General features: G+C 51.9%; 2 protein-coding genes across 5 annotated transcripts in view; one reads left to right on the plus strand and one right to left on the minus strand.

Annotated features, from left to right (window-relative positions):
- SMG6 (SMG6 nonsense mediated mRNA decay factor) overlaps positions 1 to 13706 on the minus strand; it is a 147367-nt gene extending 133661 nt beyond the window's left edge. The window contains exons 1-6 of one of the 3 annotated variants that reach the window (XM_034752733.1): positions 13636 to 13706; positions 8288 to 10055; positions 5303 to 5495; positions 3788 to 3898; positions 2536 to 2642; positions 1008 to 1086 (exon numbers count right to left, since the gene is read on the minus strand). In XM_034752733.1, coding sequence (XP_034608624.1) covers positions 1008 to 1086; positions 2536 to 2642; positions 3788 to 3898; positions 5303 to 5495; positions 8288 to 10050 — 2253 coding nt within the window. In that variant the 5' untranslated portion in view covers positions 10051 to 10055; positions 13636 to 13706. Of the gene's footprint in view, positions 1 to 1007; positions 1087 to 2535; positions 2643 to 3787; positions 3899 to 5302; positions 5496 to 8287; positions 10056 to 13562 lie in introns of all 3 variants that reach the window. The other 2 variants (XM_034752732.1, XM_034752731.1) reach the window with 2 other exon arrangements.
- Positions 13707 to 13813: 107 nt separating this feature from the next.
- On the plus strand, positions 13814 to 19025 carry SRR (serine racemase). Of its 2 annotated transcripts, none has more exons than XM_034752959.1 (8): positions 13814 to 13932; positions 15163 to 15340; positions 16013 to 16145; positions 16784 to 16887; positions 16982 to 17101; positions 17291 to 17365; positions 18034 to 18243; positions 18651 to 19025. In XM_034752959.1, the coding sequence occupies exons 2-8, from the start codon at positions 15173 to 15175 to the stop codon at positions 18852 to 18854; spliced, it is 1014 nt and encodes a 337-aa protein (XP_034608850.1). In that variant the 5' UTR covers positions 13814 to 13932; positions 15163 to 15172; the 3' UTR covers positions 18855 to 19025. The 2 variants fall into 2 exon arrangements, with proteins under 2 accessions (XP_034608850.1, XP_034608849.1); XM_034752958.1 differs by lacking the exon at positions 13814 to 13932 and adding an exon at positions 14078 to 14310.
- Positions 19026 to 19808: the final 783 nt, after the last annotated feature.

Below are 19808 nucleotides of genomic sequence, written 5' to 3' on the forward strand. Positions count from 1 at the left end.
CTGGACTATCCTTCCAGACAGCATCTCCTCTGCTGCAGCAGGGACCAGGGCTATTTGTGCGGGTCATTACCAAAAGGCTTTGTACCCGCCAAGACCCACTCGGGATTAGAGTTTCTCCTGAAAATTGACAGCCACACAGACACCCACAGCACAGAACTCAGTGGCTCCGCACGCTGCTCCGAGTCAGGGTGGTCCATCGGCAGCTGTCAGAGAACCACATCTCTGAACCCTGCTCTGGGTGACAGAGGAAGCAATTTTCAGCTATTCTGTTTTAACATGGCATATTTCAGAGCTCACGCATTTCAGCAGATGTTTGGTCACTGATCCCTCCACTCTGGCCTGACACTTCCACTGGCTGCCATCAAATACACCCTTTCCAAAAGCCTCCCTCTTCCCAGAAGGATTAACAAGCCAGACAGCAGAACCACCTCGCTGGCAAAACCTACCCCAACTGCAGCCCTAAAAACCTGCCTGCTAACGTCCCCAATGAACACACTGCCCTGTGTCTTTCCCCAGCCCACAGCCAGCTGGTTCAGGACAGGACTGTTTAGAATGTGAGCTCACTAGGACAGGGACTGGGTCCTCAGGGGTGGGATCAGGCAGGACAAAGGGTAGCCTGCCAGCCACTTTCACACACTAAACTCTAGCAGACCCTTGCAGGGTACAGAAATGTGGCACATGTGGCTAGAAAGGTTCCTTTGGTTAGAACTATGGGCACCAAATTCAGACTTACTATAAACTCTCAAAACACAGCATGCAACTGGGCTGTAACTACCCCAGGCCCAAGAGCTGCAGACAGGCCAAGGACTAGAGCTCCTGTTGCCCATATCTGACTACATGTCCCTTTTACCTACGGTGCCCTCATCATTCATAGCACAGCCCCATCATTTGGTGACAAGCATGCTACAGGCACTTCCCCCCACACAGCCACCTCCCCAGGAAGGACATCCTCTATCACCCAAGAGGCCACACCGCATCTGGTCCCACATGCACAGAGAGGCTCTTACCGTGTAGATAGCCAGCAGAGCCAACTGATTATATGGACGGCCATTTTTGGGGGCAATGTGCTGAGCCTTCAGATACCAACTGAGTGGAGAGAGAGACACAGCAGGTGACTGGCAAGACACTGCAGAGAACCAGACCATTAACAACAACACAGAGAATCCTTCCCTTCATTTGGGGCCCCTTTCATCACCGGCACATCCAAGGAGGGCAGGCTCTCTGCCCAAGTGGCAAGGGCCTGTGAGCGCATGCGCAGCCAGCACATCTGCTACAGCCCTGTTAAGTCCCTTTGAGAGCTGTAATCTCCAGACGGGCACACGATGGAGAGGGACCAGCAGACAAAGTGTCGTGTGACTGCCTGCTGCAGATGAGGACAAGGAATGCTCCTTGCTCACTCTGAAGAAGACGAGGGAAGTATCTCCCGGGGCACCCAGCAGGAATCATAGGATATCAGGGTTAGAAGGGACCTCAGGAGTTCATCTAGCCCAACCCCCTGCTCAAAGCAGGACCAATCCCCAGATAGATTTTTGCCCCAGATCCCTAAATGCCCCCCTCAAGGATTGAACTCAAACCCTGGATTTAGCAGGCCAATGCTCAAACCACTGAGCTATCCCTGGAAGGAACCAGGTAAGGCTACCCAGTGGAAGCTGAAAAGGACTCTGCTGGCTGGGACCACGTGTTTTGCATTGTTTTGAATCCTTTTGTGATGGTAAAGCTACCCCGGAGGAAAGGACCTGATTGGAAGGGTAGTTTGCCCTTTATTTTACATTCCCTAGCGGATGTATCTGCACATCAGTGTACACCAGTCTATTCCACATGCCTCTGTCCCAGGGACAGGGCTGGTCAGATGGGGGTGAGCCTCCTATTCCCCTCCCTCATCCCACACAGAAGAGTTCCACAAGAACACCAGGCAGAAGGTTTCCAAAAACGTCAAAAGCTGCAGTGGCTAATCTAGTTCCCCTGCTCTGCACATTGTCCCTTACAGAAAAGCCCTGCTATGCTTTAGGGCTCTATTCTCTTTGCTCCTCACGACCAATGCCACATTATCTGCCCTACATGCTGGGCTTTGCCTTGCATACAGCCCTGATCAGAAGAGGGCATTTATCACAGGCAAAAATAGAGTGACAAGAGCCAACAGGTGCCACCAAATCATGCTGCAGCCAGAACACATGGATGTGAGAACCTCCACTGGTGAGAAGCAGTCAGCAGGAGTTCAGCAGAAAACAAGCCAGCCACACTGTCAGACCCAACAGTCTGCACCGCCATCACTTCAGAGACCAGCACAGCACAGCTTCCACATTAACACTCCCTGACAGGGGGCAGAATCCATCAGCCAAACAAGAGTGCTTCTTAGGTGGCAGATTAGTCCGTCCAACAACCCCTGCATCCTTTAATCTTGTTGGACGGTAATCAAATGGGAAGCATGGAAGGTCTGCATTGGCCACAGGCATAACTGGGTGTGAAATGAGGTGATGCCCTTGTAGCTAGGTACGGTAATAGCTCTGCTTAGGGTTGAGGGGGAGGGTACATTACCTGCGTGCTTTCCCATAGTTTGCTGTGTCGTTCGCTTGCTCCCTGTACCGGCAAATGTCCCCTTGACAAATCATACACCTCTGGGCACTGATCAGCGCGTACTTCACCTTGAAAAGAAACGTTCAATCCATGCTATGCAAACTCTGTGGCCATTGCTCATCACGCGCCGCCAGGGAGACGGGGGTTGCTGTTTAGCTGGAGTTTGTGACGAACTGGGGATGGTCTGCATGGGGGGATGGGAGACTGGCCGAGGGAGGATACCTGAGCATGTAATGTGAGAACCCAGGAAGGGGTTAGAGGCCAGGTGACACCTTTGCCCAGGAAACTGAACAAAGGCTTGGGGGAGGAGACACTGGAGGGAGAGTTTCAGAGCTGGCTGGTGGAATGGCTGGGAGGCAGACGGGGTTCTGACCCCCCAAGGAGGCTGTGGTGCCCTGGGACCCCAAGATGCACCTAATTCGGGGGGGATCCTGTTGTCTGTGCCTGCAAGACCTGTCCTGGACTGTGTCCCTGTCGTCTAAATAAACCTTCTGCTTTACTGGCTGGCTGAGAGTCATGGTGAATCGCAGGAAGCCGGGGGTGCAGGGCCTTGTGTCCCCCACACTCCGTGACAGAGTTCTTGTGAAAGGTGCTGTAAGAAAGACTTATTTTCTCATGGCACATGTGCTGTTGCTGCACATGCTGAACAAACTCCCCTCCCCCCTCCCCAAAACATGCCCTACCCCTGCCCTGTGCAGGCTCCGTGGCTCATTCAGGCCTTGGGCTCTCTGCTGAGACTGCATATCAGGGGATAGTTGTGATGTGGACAGCTCCCCACTAGGAAACGGAGCTTGCTAGGTGATCCCGCTCCTGCTCCACTGCCCAGGGCTGACCTGCTACTAGGTCGCACACAAGCGGCCACTGCCCTTCTGTCTCCCATCACTGACCTGGCCTCAACAGAGATACAAAGAGGATGTTCAATAAACGAGGCACTGGTCATGGTTCTTTCTAACACCTGCTCCCTCTCCCAGCCCTGGTCTGAGTGCTGGGGCAAGGCAAAATTCTTCTCCTTTGCAAAGAAATGGGACCAATAAACACACTGGAGCTGTTTAACTCTGGGTTATCAGAACAACTGAGCAAATATTCCTGAGAACATGCTGTTATCGGCATAAAGAGCTACCCACCTCCTGAGGATGCCATGATAGATATTTCATCAGAGAGGGCTCAGAGCTCTCATGGGAGGCACCATGTCCTGGAAGGAAAGCCTACTTACCATCTTCCGCAAGGGCTTGCTGCGAATGGCCATCCCATCCATATAATCCTCCAGTTTGAACTGGTATGACACCTGCAGCTTCTGAAGCAAATTGTCAAAGAAAATAGTGCCCTGCAACAAACAAGCAGACAAACAGGATGTCTCTCAGTGATCGTGAGCACAAAAGCAAGGTCTGCCAGCCACAGCTGGGAGAGCTCAGCTCGCTCACAGCCAGCACTGCTGGGTGGAAGGCAGAAGAGAGCCCGCTCCCTGGGGATTTGTTTCTTTAAAAAAAAAAAAAAAAAAAAATTACCTTCTTTTAGGATCTGTCATCCAGGGATCTAAAAGCATCTAACAATGACATCTTTGGGAAGCAGATCAGTATTATCTCACTGTATAGGTAGGGAAACAAAGGCCTTGTCTCCAGCAGAAAGGTGCAGTGGTTTAATTAAAGGTGTGATTTAAACCAATTTAATTCAATCAGTAGAAAAGTCTGTGAATGCCCTTATTTAGTTCAGTTTAAACTAGGCTTATTTTGGTTTATTTTAAACTAATTCCTAACTGACTTAAGCCAAAACAAATCAAACCTGGCTTAAACCATAATAAACAAGAGGGTCCTCACAGCTGTTGCATTAGTTTAACTACATCAATTTAAAATCACACCTCTAAGCTACGTCTAGACTACGCACCATGCCACAGTGAAAAGCAGCCGAGTTCACACCACAGTGTGTAGCTACGTGAGTCAGTGAAACGCTCTGGAAGAGGGGAGATAGTGGGAAAAGCCTGCAGCAACTCACCCCTACTAGAACCTTTCCTTGCTGCTGGACACTTTTCAGTCTGCAGGGACAGGCTTCAGCAGCAAAAAGCCACCACAGCCTTTCCCCATGGCCGGGCACGGCTCCACGAGGGGTAGCTGGCAGAGCCTTTCCCCATGGCCGGGCAGAGCTCCACGAGGGGTAGCTGGGCACAGCCTTTCCCCATGGCCGGGCAGAGCCTTTCCCCGTGGCCGGGCAGAGCTCCACGAGGGGTAGCTGGCAGAGCCTTTCCCCATGGCCGGGGAAGGCTCCAGCAGGCATCAGAAGTGGGGAGCTGCTGCCTCCCCCCACCAGAGCCTTTGCCCACCCCCAAACTTTTCCTGCAGCAGGGAAAAGCCTTAGCAGTGGGGAGGCAGCCAGACATTACATGGCACGGAGGCACGGCTGGGCAAGTAGAGAGTGGTGTAGAGCATGTACTCGTGTACGTACCCAGACTCTTCAGGCATGTCTGTACGTGTCTAAGCTATGTCTCACCAGCTACACTGCTACTTATACCTGTGCTAGTGAGGCTATATGCATATATACACTACACACCGCTGAAAGGAGCATGCAGTGTAGACGTACCCTTAGTTAAACTGGTGCAAGTTTCTCACGTAGACAAGCCCTGAAGAAGAGAAGTGATCTGCCAAGGTCGTGCAGAACTGGAACAGAATGTAGGTGTGCTGACTCACCACAGCCCTGCTCTAACAATTAGAAAGCACTTCCATGTTTCTCTTCTTACCTCATCGAGGAGCTGAAGCAGTTTGTTCCGAATTTCCTGCCCGTTCTCCCCTAGTGGATCCTTGAGGAGCTGCCGGAATTTCTCAATCACTTGATAGAAGGCGTTCTTCCAGAGCAGCTGATCCACATTCTGGTTATCGGAGAACTCAATATCCATGAGGATGCATCGTTCATACAGTTGCAGCATCTCTGCTCTAGGAGACACAGACAACAGCTGACACAACAGCAACTGAACAGCTCTGCCCCACTGTGCTAGTTCGAGCGCAGACTCAGAGCTGCCAGGGAACATTTGCTGGACTGCCCGCTACTTCCCCATCCAACACAAGAATGAGATGCCAGCAACCTCTCGCTGTTCCATTAGACAGCAAATAAATCCCCTCACCAGTACACTCCTGCAGAGCGATCTGAACAGTTGCAGTCACACACTTCTCCCAGTGCAGGAGGGTGAGTGTGAAAGGAGCCTCTCTCTGTTCCTTCTGGCCTGTCGGAGAGAGTGCGTGCTCCTGCCACAGCCTCACTGCTGGGATCTCCCAGGCAGGAGTGAATCTTGGTACTGAGAGGGGAATGTACAGACTTTCAATGACGATCCAATGCACAGAAGCCCTTCCCCCACTGCTGCCTTAGCCCCCAAATACCTGTTCATTCTGAGCACTAAATTTATCTGTGCAGGCGAGGGAAAGAGATCTAGAGGGCAGGGAAAGTCCTACCATGGAAAAAAGGGTGCACCAATCTCCCCTCCTCCCAACCAAAAATAAGTCACAAATTCATGACAAAAACAGAGACTTTATTCCCTTTGTCTCTATTCTCCACCCCCCTTCATTTCTCTGTGCTTAACTGCATCTGGGAATGCTACACCTCCCCAGGTCGACCATATAAAAGGGGGGAAGATGAGAAAGAGACTCACTGTCATAGAAATCCGGGTACTCCCCCATAGCTCTCCAATGGCCAGAGCAGAACTGTTCCCTACATTATGTTCTCTAGAGCTTGGACCATTCCAGCTGTAAATGACTCCACAGCCCTTGGGAGATGATCCCGCTGTCAGGAAGGTTGCTCTGACGTTCAGTCTACATTTCCTTTGCTCATCGTCAGCCCACTGCTCCAATTTTACCTTGTTGGCCCACCTTAGCTAATTGTGTTCCTTTACTGGGACTGGAGGAACTTGTTTGTGAGGAGAGGCAAAAACAGCTCAGTATATATTGTAGCTTGGTTAAGTGACTCATTGTCAAAATCTATAAATCAGTAACAAAAACCAGTGACTAAGAGACCAAGGAGGCAGAAAAAGCAGGGTCTCACCCTGGCCACAGACCCCTCCGCATGCCCCACAGAGTACAGGCTAGAGTAGCTGTCATTCTTGGCTATTGTTAGTTTTTACAGACTAACCCAAAGCACTTCCATATAGCCCTCTGCACCACAAAACAGCAACAACCTTCAAACCAACAGTCCCATTTCCCTCCCCTCCCGAGACTGGTAAACGTGAAGCTACACTTCAGCCAAGTCAGGGAAGCCAGACAACACGCAGGTAAAGGGGTTCCCAGGGAGGATGCCTTTGAAAACACTCAGCAGGAAGAATGACGACAGAGTGATCCATGCCATCTCTTCTCCTTGGCCTGGGACTCCCAATCAGATCCGGCTCTGAGCCGCCACACCCCCAGGCTACCCATGCACAGTCATTCTCCTTGACACGTGACCATTTGCCCCCTCCGCTATATCCTGCGTGTGCTCTCTGTGAAGCACACTGTAACCTGTCATCACACTTCTATCTGCCTGGCAGACAGGACTACCACCAAATATTTGATACAGTCTTTTCTGCACATAAGTGAGCTGTACAGCTGGGGTGCTTGGCCCAGAAATATGGACATATTACCACTAGCATCTTCAGGCAGTTTGACAACAGATAAGGTGCTGCTGCAACTGCTGTCTCAAGGATGGTCCTTTAAGAGGCCCCGGAATAGCTAGTGCTGTCTGCAGTAAAACATAGCAAAGTCCTGTCACGTCCCTCCATGGAGCTTGGATTGTGAGAGTCCAGAAAACAGATGATAGGTCTAGAAATTAATTCACTTGCTGAACCTGCTGCTGTCAGCTATGAAAACAAGTCACCAGAGAAGCCCTGGAAACAAGGAGGTCACTGAGTGAACATGGAAGCTGGAGAGCAGGAGCTGTTGCTGTCATGAAGCTAACTACAAGGGTGCCAATTTCATTTCTTCCTCACTATATGGCAGCATCAGGCCATTCCCACTGGAGGGCACAGAGTTTAACAATGTCAGCAGTGAGAGGCTCTACTCAGTTCTAAAACTGCCAGTATTATTACATCATTATATAGCACCAGAACCCCCCAGAAAGAATACCAGATGTGTGGTCCCTGCCCAGAGGTACACACAATCAAACAGATAGTAAATGAATATAATAGACTGTCTTGTGGATCAGGCTTGGAATGCAAAGCCTGCTGGACAGAGACCAGGGACACGGTCATCTTACCAGAATGGCTGAGAGCATGTAAGTCAGGGCTTGCAGTCGCTCAGCTCCCAGCCACCACCAGGCCAGGAAACGCTCCAGAGCCAGGAGGCACTCCAGCAGCCCCACTCCTCTCCTCATAGCAATGAGATTCTCTAACTATAAAAAGCTGAGACTTAGCCACCAGCCCAGAGAGCTGCTGCCTGTGCCTTTCCAACGCCAGGCCACCTACTCATTTACAAGGCTGCTTCTGCACAGCCAGTGGAAGCAAAGGTTCTCCCTGGGTTTTCTTCACTCAGTTACCCACAAACCCGATAGCACAACTGCAGACATGGCTTGCCACAGGCTAGGCAGCCACCCCCCGCCGCTCTGGAATGTAGCTGGGCCGTGGCCAGTCCCTTTCAAGCAAGTGCCCAAGGACATATCAAACATTTGAGGGTGGTATTTCTGCAAACATTTACCCAATGGGGATGATGCTGTAGCTCATCCCCTCCCCCAGCCCGACACAGCACAGCCCGAAGTGAAAGCTTCAAACCTCAGTTGTGCCATCTTCTCAAGACCCTCAGGGCTGATGCGGTCTCTGGAAAGCAGGTTGCTGAGCTGCTGTTCCTGGTTCCCAGCCTCTCGGAGGAGTTTGCTGAGCTCCTGCTGCTGTATGTTCCTCATCTGCTGTTCCATCTCAGGACTCAAAGGGGCAGAGGGGAGGGGGCTGCAGATATACTGCCCTGACTGGCCTGGATATCCGGGGTAGTAAGCTCCTGGGTAAACACTGTTATTGGGGCCCATCTGATATGGCAAAGAATACCCTCCATAAGGATACTGAGGACTTTGGCCTTTTGGACTTGGGTAATAATAGGGGTTGTCAGAATTCTGAAATTTGTAGTAGGAGGCCTGTGACTGGCGTGCATCCCCCCAGGAAGTGGGACTCACTTCATCATCAGTATCTAGAAAATGAAGCTGTGAGGTCTGGCTCTTCAGAGCAGGTTTTTGGTCCGGGTTGTTTGGATCCCATAACCTGCGCATAGTGCCTCCACGGCCCCGGCCTCTGGGCCCCTTGCTGCCGCCACTACCAAGCAGGAGCCTGGGCCCAGGCTGAGTAGATTCGGGAGAGCCTGCAGCACTGGCAGAGAGGTCTGTGTTGGCAGGCAGGATGAGAATCCCACGGCCTCTCCCCTGAGGCTCCCTGCCCTTCACCTCCACAGCCTCTATGGAGTCACTTACATTAAAAGCCTTTGGAGGCTTTTTCTTGTCCGTGTGTGCCACAGGGATGTCTCTGTTCACAGACCTATTATCGAAAGTGACGCGCGGGGCTCCCTTGACCTCCTTCCCATTGCTGCTCCACTCACTCTCACTTTTAGCCCGGCTCTGCTCTGGGTGCTTTCTCTCTGAATTCCTGCTGGCGCCAAATGCTTCTGTCTCCCCAATTTTGTCATCTTCCAGAGAGTCAGTGGAGGAAGCAGAGAGCTGTTTTTTAGGACGGCTTCTCTCTTTGGCCCGCTCCTGTCGCTTCTTTCCCCCGTCAGCCAGTGGGGCTCCATCTGTGCTGTTGTTGCTCCCTGCTGAGCTGGTGCTACAGGTGCGGTATCGGCTCCTCCGTTTGTCAGAGCGGGAGTATCGCTTTGTAGATCCCAGCTTCCCCTGGATCAAGTCATCACCTGATTTCCTGACCCTGTCAGCCCGCTCTACCTGCCTTCCTTTTTCTCCCCTTGTGGTTTTCACTCCCTCACTAGTCAGGCTTCCCTCCCTCTCCTCTCTGTTAAGTTTAGTTCTGCTGCTGTTGCTGCCTTTCCCAATGTCCCTTTCAGTCTCTTCATCTCCTTCAACTCTCAGCTGTTCCATCTTACTGGCAATTTCATCATTGGCTGGCTGGCTAGCTGCCTCCTTGGCAATGGTCTGCAGGCGTTTCCCAGGCTGATAGATCTGCTGGTCCGGCTTCTTGGTTCTCCTGATGATCCTGGGACACCAGTCATCTGAGACAGAGTGTTTATCCAAATTCTCTTGGCTCTGAAAAACAGCTTTACTTTCCATCTCTCCATTTCCCTGGGAGGGACCATTCTGCTTCTGGCTGTCACCTTTGCTGAGATCTCCAGTGACCTGAGATCCCCCTCCAGCACCAGCAGGATCTTTGTCACTAGCAGTTTCATCCTTGGATTCCTCAGATCTGGTCCCTTCATACACTGAGGCTTCCTGTTTTAATAGTGTGTGTTTGTTCCTAAGCCGGGAGAGGCCAGGCTTGTAGATTTCAAGGTCTGGACGCCGGTTATCTTTACGATGCCTGGGCTCCTTCAGTTCCTTCATGCTCTCTGTAAAGAAGAGATAAACAGGCGGGGGTTATTCCAATTATGGAACAGCAAAGCAGGATTAAAGTTAGAGAGACAGAAACATTAGAGAAATGTGAAGAGTCTTTAATGGTCTCAGGGTGGCTCCAAGAGGGGAAGAAGTTTTAAAATTGAGACTATCAGACAGAGCTGAAGTTCTTTATCTGGGTATTATGTGAAATCACACAGAGCAGGGTGAGAAATGCAAGAGCAGGAGGCAGAGAGGAAACCTAGGACTCTGAGCCTGTGGCCTTATTTCAGGATACATATTGTTATTATTTGTTAAGGACCTCCAACGTACCCCTCACTGTACAGAACACACGTACAAAACAGCGTTAGCCTCAAGCAGCTTACGAGCTAAGAAACAGACAAGATACACTGGGAGACTCTCAGCAGAGTGCAAGCGAAGGGTTTTGTTGCTGCTGTTTTCCTGATTTCACCCTCTGCTCCCCGATCTACCGTTGGTGGTACACGTGCCTTCCCCTCTGCAGCTCTTGCCATTGGGAACAGCTCCCTGTATTTCCCTGCCTCATTTACATACATCTCATTTCAACTCAGCACTGAAGACTTCTTTTCTCCCAGGCCCACAACTCGTTACATTTCTCTCTGTGCAATGATATTAATACTAGAAGTACTTAAAAGAACACAACTGACATGAAAAAGACTATGTAAAATAATGTCATCACATGCAGCAGCATTATACATTATTCTTATTAAATCTGTATCTTTGGTTGGGGTTTTACATCATATTATAGAAAAGTTTCTACTTCATACCAACTGAAAACCACCACTAAGATGGCCTCAGTAGTACCCAGCAGAGGGAAATCACTCAAAGCAAGAACACACCTCCCTCTGAAGCAAACATACTGGAGATCATAGATCCTCTCACACTAATCTCCTTCCACAGCAGCCTAACCAATTCATTGACAGTAACAAATGAAGGCACCTCAGAGACAGTTCTGAGGTTTCTGTCATTAGAACACTGGATAAACTGCATCCATGACGACAGAGCACTGACGGGAGAAGCTTCTGAAATGGGAGTGATGACGGTGGACTTTTTCTAGAGACACTTGTCCTCTAGATAGTTGGGCATAGTTTGTTTAGCTGCATGAAACTTGATTTTAGAATTTCAGCTTCCCCAGTTTCTCCTTGAAGGATTTCATACTCCACACAAATTAACAGAAGTAGCTTGATTGCTGTGACACCACCATAAAACCATGTGGTATTAAACTGCTTTCACTCTAACCAAACAACAGTACTGTCAAGGTAGTGGCTGCACTTCTAGATCAGTCTCAAATGAATCTCACTGACTAATAATTTGAGGATAGATAGGAGGAGATGCAGCAGTCCTGACTCTCATTGTTTTAACTTTGACAGCCGCAATGCCTGGGATAACTTACAGGAAACTACGGCAGATAATCATCAAGCAGCTAGTGTAGCTTTCTGTGCTGCACTAGCTGGCGCCCACTGCCAAATCGCCATCACAAGCAGCCTTGAATAAAAAACAATTCGACATCTGTGAAGCCAACATTAATAGTCTCAAAGCTCCACTCTGCTCACAATACTTCAGAGCAAAGAGAGTTAACCATTTCTGTAACACAGACACACACTTGCCTTGCTGATCACATTAGCTGGCTCAAAACCAGTCAAGAAATTCAGAGGGAAATGACTTATGGGCCACCATGCCATCCAACTAACAACAACTAATTTGTATATCGCCCTTTTCATCAGTAGATCCCCAAAGTGCTTTACAGAGGAGTGAAACTACAGACAATTTTTCAGATGCTTTGGACATTACAGGCTACACAGAAAGCATCTGTCAAGACAGAATCATTCAAGTCCTGCTACAGCCGCTACCTGACAATAGCAAAAGGCAAGAATAGTTGCAGGGAAGCAAACAGAGATGGACACTCTGAAAGCAGTGATGATGGGACGGATTGCCTTTAGTAATCCTTTGGATTTATCTAGCAGTTTTCATCTTTAAAGCACTGTACAAACCTTAATTAATTAACTCTTACAACCCACTCTCTCTTCACCTGTCTCCATGAGTCAGGTAAGACCTAACCCCATTTTGCAGATAGGGAAGCAAATGGCAGAGAGGGTGACTGGAATTCTTGGCATTCATTTACTACATGTGCAGTGCTATACTCAGAGACCTCTGGGAATGAGTACTTGGGAACACTGTGATATAGTGGGAAGCTGCTGCAATAATGGGCAGCCATGCAGCAAAATGAAATGGATGATGAACCACACCAGCAATGAAATGGAGACCAGTGACAAGCACAACATAAGAAGCCAGTAAAGAAGATGAGAACGCAGGCCAAGAGCTCTGCAGAACCTAACTGGCCACCACTGGCCAGCAGCACAACCTAAGCAAGCTCTGCACTTGGAAGCAGGCAGAAGGAACTTAAGAGGATGCAAATATACCTCTGCTGGGACATGGAGCTTTCAGAATACCATACACGGATTATTGACTTTAACGTCTCATGGACTCAGTGTTTCTCAAACAGGGAGTGCAGAGACTCTTACAGGCAAGTTGTGCAGCTACTTCTGGCCCAATAGTGAGAGCACCTATCAGTTTTCACACATTTAGGGCTAGCTGCAGCCCAATACAGACTCTTTTCAGCATGTACAGAGGTTTTCTGGGCTCGAGCATCAAGTAAACTCAAGACCCCTCTCTGTGCTGTACATACTTCAACGCTGGGTGTTCCTTTGATGTAAACTGAACTCCAACAATGGAGAGGTGGCCGTCACATAGGATGACAAAACCAAACTGCAAAGAGAACTGGAGAAGTTAGAGCACAGAGAGCTGCACACAGTAAGAGGAGATTCAGTCCAGTAGCCTCGCAGCAGAAATAAACTCAGATCCAGAACAAGGCTCTGCAACTAACCAGCTGCACCCAGCACAATAAGGAGACTTTATTTTGAGAGGATGTGATCAATGTAAAATCACACTTGTCACAAAACTGTTTATTACTGTTACACGTAACACCTCACAGTCCTAAAAGAGAAAGTGTTGGGGGGGGGGTATTCTTCTGTGTTTTCAGTTTGTTTACTTTGCACCTATTGGGTATAGTCAGTTTCAGTGTCCCGTGTAGAGTCAGTTCGTTCCCCCCGGCTTGGCTGGGTCTGTCACAGATCCCAAGGGGGAGACAAGCATCCAACGTGACGAGAGCGGGAAGGCCCAGGACTGGCGGGGCCCCGGGGGTCGGAGGTAGGTGCTTTGAAGGCATTGTCAGACCCTGCCCCAGCAGGACCCCCCAGGCGAGCCCCGGGGCTCGCGCGAGCCAGCAGGTCACGGCAGCCAACGGCTTTAACGCGCCCTGCGGGCTCGCGTGAGAGCCCCACGCGGCCCGGCCCGGCCCCCTCCCCTCGCGCGAGGCAGGCGAGCTCGGGCCGCAGCTGCTCCCTCGCGGCGGGGCCCAGCCCGGGGGTCGCGGGGCTCTACCGGGGAAGGGGAGGGGCCCAACCCGCCGGGCCCTGAAGTCTCACCTCGGCCCCCGCCCCCCGGGGCCCTCCCCAACGCCGCCAGGCTGCCCCTCAGCTCCGCGGCCGAGATGCGCACCCGCTCCAGCTCCGCCGCCATCTTCGCTCCCGTCCCGCCCCGCCCCCTACGGCCCCACTCCCGCGGGAGGGGGGCGGACGGCAGCCGGGCGGGCCCAAATCCTCCGCTCCTAACGCGCATGCGCCAAGGCGAGAGGCTCCGGCCGCCCTAGCGCACACGCGCCGCCCGGACACGCCCCCTCAGCCCACGTGACGCGCGCTCTTGGGCCCGACCCTGTCCCGGGCCGCCGCGGGGATTGACCGACGGGAGCTCGGGGGTCCCAGTCCGCAGAGCGCTGGCGAGAGCGGCCAGGGCCAGGTGCGCGCCCCCGTGCGGCTGCTGAGCGCGTGCCGGGCCCCTCCCCGTGGCGCGGGCCGCGCACGCCCGGGCCGTACAGGATTGTAACGCCCAGCAAAGCTTAGCCCGCGTGGAGACGGGCCTGGGGGCTTGTACCCCTATGCACCAGCTCCGTTCTCGGCAGGGCGGTACAGGCCCCGCAAGGGCCCCCCCGAGCCCATAGTATTCTATAGCATTGCAACTTTTCTGTCTGGAAGGGCCCCCGAATCCTCTGGGCGGCGAAGCTGACCGAGCTTTGACACCCCGGGAAATGAAGACCCAGGCCGAAGAGCAGCACTACAGTGCGCACTGGTGTCTGGCTGTGCAGGGCTCACTCCTAGGAGACACCCGCTGGGTCAGGTGCAGAAGTGATTCAGGAAAGCAGATTCCTATCACCCTCTCCCCCAGCTCTTCTAACTCCTTAAAACACCAGTGCGGAGCGCTTTAGGGAAGGATCCGTCCAAGTCAGTCACTCCAGCAACACCACCCGTGGGGAACCTCCTATTGCCAGTGCCCGGGGAAGGGCAGGGGCTACTGCAAACAGGGGCAAGTCTGTGCACTTACGCTGCACAATAGTTTGAGTTCCCCTCTGTCCCATTCCTGGGGTTTTAGTCTTTTTCTGTTTCTCACGGCTTCCTCTTTCGAAGGGCACGTGCAGCAGGGGGGCACAGTAAACTAGGAACATTGTTTCTCTCTTCCAAGTCCACCAACAGAAATATTTACTTACACTAGTGATAGGTAAACACTATTCAAATAGAGCTGGTGCTTACATGGAGTGTTCACAGAAAGGGGGAGTGGGACATACCACCCAGCCCCTGGATTTAGCTGTTGAAAGGTAATCCTGTGACACCCTCCCTGCATACAAGCCAGCGCAGTAGCTGGCTCATTTCACTCCCTAGAGAGAACACAAGCAGCTCTGGAGCTGGCACCGGCACTAGTTCACAGCTGCAGGCTGCTGTGACAACCATCCTAACCCAATAGCAAAATTGCTTCCATGGACTTTCCTTTTAAATTTCAAATTTGTCAAGTGTTTAAAACTTAACCCTACCCTGTGTTTTGGGCCCAAACAGTGTCCAGACACAGCTAAGGAGATATTGATTCAGAGTGGCGCATAGGGACCCCCTGTGCTCTTCTGCACTCCTTCCATGACTGGTGAGGCAGGCTCCCTCCAGCAGTAGGATGCATTTCCAGCCTCTCTCTTCCCCTCCTCAGCTTACAGAACATGTCCTCTCCGTACTGCATCTCACTGGCAGATGTTGAAGCTGCACAGTCAAGACTCCATGGCCTTATCCACGTCACCCCCATCCTAACCAGTTCCAGCCTAGACGAGTTAGCTGGCCACAGACTCTTCTTCAAGTGTGAGCTCTTCCAGAAGACTGGTTCCTTTAAGGTAAAGCAGACACATTAATGGCACAGTGCGGGGAGCAGCCTGACCCACGCTGCTGCCTAGCTCTACTGTCTCAGAGGAAAGGGTACAGGGTCTGACCGGGGGTTGGATTTGAGAAGCAATTGCTCAAATACAAAAGTGTGCCCCATTAGCATCTGTACAAAGGGAGAATCGCTGCTTTCAGCACTTAAATGCTGCAGAACACGCGGTATGAGTCCAAGGGCAGGTTGGCCCTCAGGCCCGGCCAGCTTTGGACACAATTCAACTCTAGCTCCAGAGCAACAGGGACTAGAAATTACCATTCCTCTACCCCAGGAAACCAGGTTGGTGGCCCCTGTCCACTTCCTACTGGGCAGCCACCACGTACAAGCATTTCTTGGCAGCCCCAGCCCCAGGAAGAGATGGTTAAATGGGTCATTACAGACGCTGAGGACTCCTGCAGTTAGGGGCTCAGGGGGAGGAAGGGAAGCTGGCATTGGTGCTGTATTGGTTCTAGGGATCTACAGCTGCCCCCTTGCTGGGGAAAGCATCCATTGAAAAGGGTGCAGGGGAGCAGCTTCTCCACCTCCCCTTGCTGCTCTCAGCTAGGGCACAACAGCAGCAGCAAACGCTGCCCCATCTGAGCATGGAGAGCTGAGGCTTTGCAGGTTCACTCTACCTGTGGTCTCTCCCCAGGTCCGAGGTGCACTGAATGCCGTCAGAAGTCTGGTTCGTGCAGCCCAGGGCGACAGAGAGCAGCCCAAGGCTGTTGTGACACACAGTAGTGGAAACCATGGCCAAGCTCTTGCCTTTGCAGCTAAAGTGGAAGGTAACAGGGAGCCAATTTCTTGGCCATGCGGGGCTGCCCCCCCCCCCCACTTGCCCCTTCATTTCTCCAGCAGCAAACGCGCTACTGAGAGCAATAAGGGAAGGGCAGCCCTTTGCTCGGGTCTTTCGCTGGCAGCTGAGCTGGCTGGTTACCCCAGGGGAAGCCTGTCAGTGCTCAGGAGCGGATGCCAAGGGGTAGCTCTGGCTCCCAGCACACAGCTGGCTCAGCATCCAGCCTGCAGCTCAGTCCCTGCCTGACTTAACTACACATGGGGATTCCTTGGAGTAAGCACGCCCAGGTCTTTGCCACCCCGCCAGGTGGGTTAATCCCAGACAGGACTGTGAACCAGCAGGGCCGAGGGTTTCCCTGCTTGGATGCATCCACAGGCTGGTGCAGATAGAGCCAGGAACTCCCACTGCAGCAGCGCAGGGTGCAGCTGAGCTCTAATGCAGTTTCACGTCCCTGTCCCGCACGCACCACCACGTGAAGCTACCTGCAAAGGGCCTGGTCACAGCTGAGTTGGTTTTCTCTCCTGGGGGTATCCTCTGCTCCATGTCTGTCTGACCCACTCTCAGCCGAGCAGGGGACGTGCCTCTGCGGCCGGGCCCCCATCATTGTCCAGTCCTTTCATTCCACAGGGATTCCTGCCTATGTCGTGGTGCCTCGCACAGCGCCAGTCTGTAAGACAGCTGCCATCTGCTCCTATGGAGCCAGGCTGATATTATGTGAGCCCACTGATGAGGTAAGGGGGAGGCAGGGGGCAGCACAGCAGGGTACTTTGGCTTTGTTCACACACAGGGGCATTAACAATTTTTGTTCCTGGTCTGTCTCCCCAGTCCCGAGTAGAGGTGGCAGCTCGGACAGTTCAGGAGAAGGAAGGCGTGATGGTGCACCCCAATCAGGATCCTGCTGTGATTGCAGGCCAAGGCACTATAGCACTGGAGGTGCTGCAGCAGGTGAGACCTCCTCCCCTGGCACTTTTCCGATTAGGCAGGAGAGAACAAGCAGGGGGACACATCTGCTCCCGCTGCAGGGGTCAGGGAAGCCAGAATTAGTCCATCAGGACTTGGAGCCAGCCTCCAGAGAGCGAGTCGTTTAGGAGCAGTCACAAGACAGCGTTTGTCTCTTGGTCTCTGTTGTGCTAGGTACCCCAGGTGAATGCACTGGTGGTTCCCGTTGGAGGAGGAGGGATGGTTGCTGGAATAGCAGTGGCTGTCAAGGTAAGAAATCTCCTATTTTGGCTGCATTTCTCCTCAGGAAGGGGGGGACTGAGGAGTTACTGGTGTCCGAAAATGAGCATTTCACCTTGTGAGGAGGAAGTTCTCTGAGTCACACAGCATCTGAACTCAGCTTGGATTTGTAGTTGACCCTCTCTCTCTTCCCGTGTTTGGATCACGAGGTACTGTAGAGTTCGTTAGCACTCTCCCCTGCAGGTCCAGGTTGCATTGAAAGCAACCAGGACAGATCACTGCAGCTGACACACACTAGTTTAAGCCTCATGCCACGATACAGAATAAAATGGTGCCACTTCCAGCAGGAACAGAGGCAGATGGGAGATACTGGCAGCCTGAGCAGAGCTGGGCACTCAGTCATCCTTCAGAGCAGAGTTGCAATGCCGAGTAAGGAGATTAGTTGCCGTTAGGAGAAGCTCGTCCTCTGCCTGCAGTAGATGAAGGAACCTGCTCCTGGCTCAACAGTGGTTGCTCTCTGATTCGTCACACCAGCAAATGCCAGACACACTCTGCTGGCGGGGAAGATTGCCATGGCAGGCGAAAGGCCTGCCCCAGCCCAAACAGCTACAGAACATGGGAGTTAAGGCACAATGTGGCCTGGCCTGCCATGTTCACCAGCAAGTTCCAAACTCATCCCCTGCTCTTCCTTTGGGCAGGCTTTGAGACCGGACATAAGAGTGTATGCTGCTGAACCATGCAATGCAGATGACTGCTACAGGTCCAAGCTGACAGGGGAACTCACCCCCAACCGCCATCCCCCAGACACCATAGCAGACAGTGTTAAAACCAGCATTGGACCGAACACCTGGCCTATCATTAAGGATTTGGTGGATGATGTGCTGACAGTCACAGAGGCGGAGATCCAGGTAAGCATTAACTCCAAGCACTTTCTTGCTGTAAGGGCCCAGCCCAGGTGCCTCCATTCACACACCTTGCCCTCCCATGCTGTAGCATGAAGCAGGAGTCGTGATCCCCTTCAAAGGATGATCGCTCTCTGCCATGCTGCCTGGGCCTCCTCCATTTCCTCCCATGGCATTCTTCAGCTCCACAGCAGCAACCCCGGCTGCCGGTGACTTTAGGGTCCCAGCCTTTTCCCATAATTGTTATCAACAGACGCCCACAGCTGTGGCCTGTGCCTCCCCAAAGCATCGCCCACAAGCGCCATGACAAGGGCTGTGTATCGTGCCCAGTCCCTCGCTTTACGCAGTGGGGTGTACCTAAGGCTTAGAACAATATTTACCAGCACCGTAACTGCTCTTCTCTGCCCCAACAGCAAGCAACACAGCTGGTGTGGGAGAGGATGAAGCTGCTTATTGAGCCAACAGCTGGAGTGGGAGTGGCTGCTGTGCTCTCTGAGCAGTTTTGCTCAGTCTCCCAGGAAGTGAAGAACGTTTGCATTGTGCTGTGTGGAGGAAACGTAGACCTAGGCACCCTGGCCTGGATCAGCCCACCTGGCAAAGAGGCAAATGGAAACTGATCAGCCTTTCTCCCAGGAGTGAGAAACTGGGCTGTTTCTTAGAGCCTGGTGCTGTGTTTGCACAATGGGGCCTCTGGGAGTTTGGTTTGAGCATTAGCCTGCTAAATCCAGGGTTGTGAGTTCAATCCCTGAGGGGGGCACTTAGGGATCTGGAGCAAAATCAATATTTGGTCCTGCTAGTGAAGGCAGGGAGCTGGACTCTATGACCTTTCAGGGTCCCTTCCAGTTCTATGAGATAGGTATCTCTCTATATTTTTTATTTTATTAATAATAATAATAATAAAAAAACATGAGCAAAAAGGATTGATGTCTAAGGAAGTGGGAAAACCTTGTCATCTCAAGGAGCAGCTGGTGCTGCTCTTAACCTGGTACAGGTGGGTGGAGCCAAAGAGCTGGTCTCTCAGCCTCCCTAGGCAGGCGGTTGGAATGAGTTTCATGCAGCTACCCCCTGTCTGGGGCCCAAGCCTATGCTGCTTGGAGAGATCACTTGCGTGTTCAGCAGCAGAAGACTGTGGTAAAGTCTGACCCTGTGCTCTCATGGGACAGGCGCTAAGTTAGACAAACACAGTTTATTGGGAAGAGCCAACAGCACATTTGTAAAGAGAAGTCACGCCTCACCAATCTATTACAATTCTTGGAGGATGTACTTGGTTTTTCAGAAAGCCTTTGACAAGGTCCCTCACCAAAAGCTCTTAAGAAAACTAAGTCGATATAGAAGGCGGCAGATAGGTCCTCTCATGGCTGCATCTGAAGAAATGAGGTTCTTACCCACGAAAGCTTATGCTCTCAATACTTCTGTTAGTCTTAAAGGTGCCACAGGACCCTCTGTTGCTTTTTACAGATTCAGACTAACACGGCTACCCCTCTGATACTTGGTTCAAGATAGGAAACAAAGGGTAGGAATAAATAGTTTTCATAATGCAGAGAGAACAGTGGGGTCCCCCAAGGCTCTAT

Source organism: Trachemys scripta, chromosome 18 (genome assembly GCF_013100865.1).
Source record: "Trachemys scripta elegans isolate TJP31775 chromosome 18, CAS_Tse_1.0, whole genome shotgun sequence".
Classification (NCBI taxonomy): Eukaryota; Metazoa; Chordata; order Testudines; family Emydidae; genus Trachemys; species Trachemys scripta.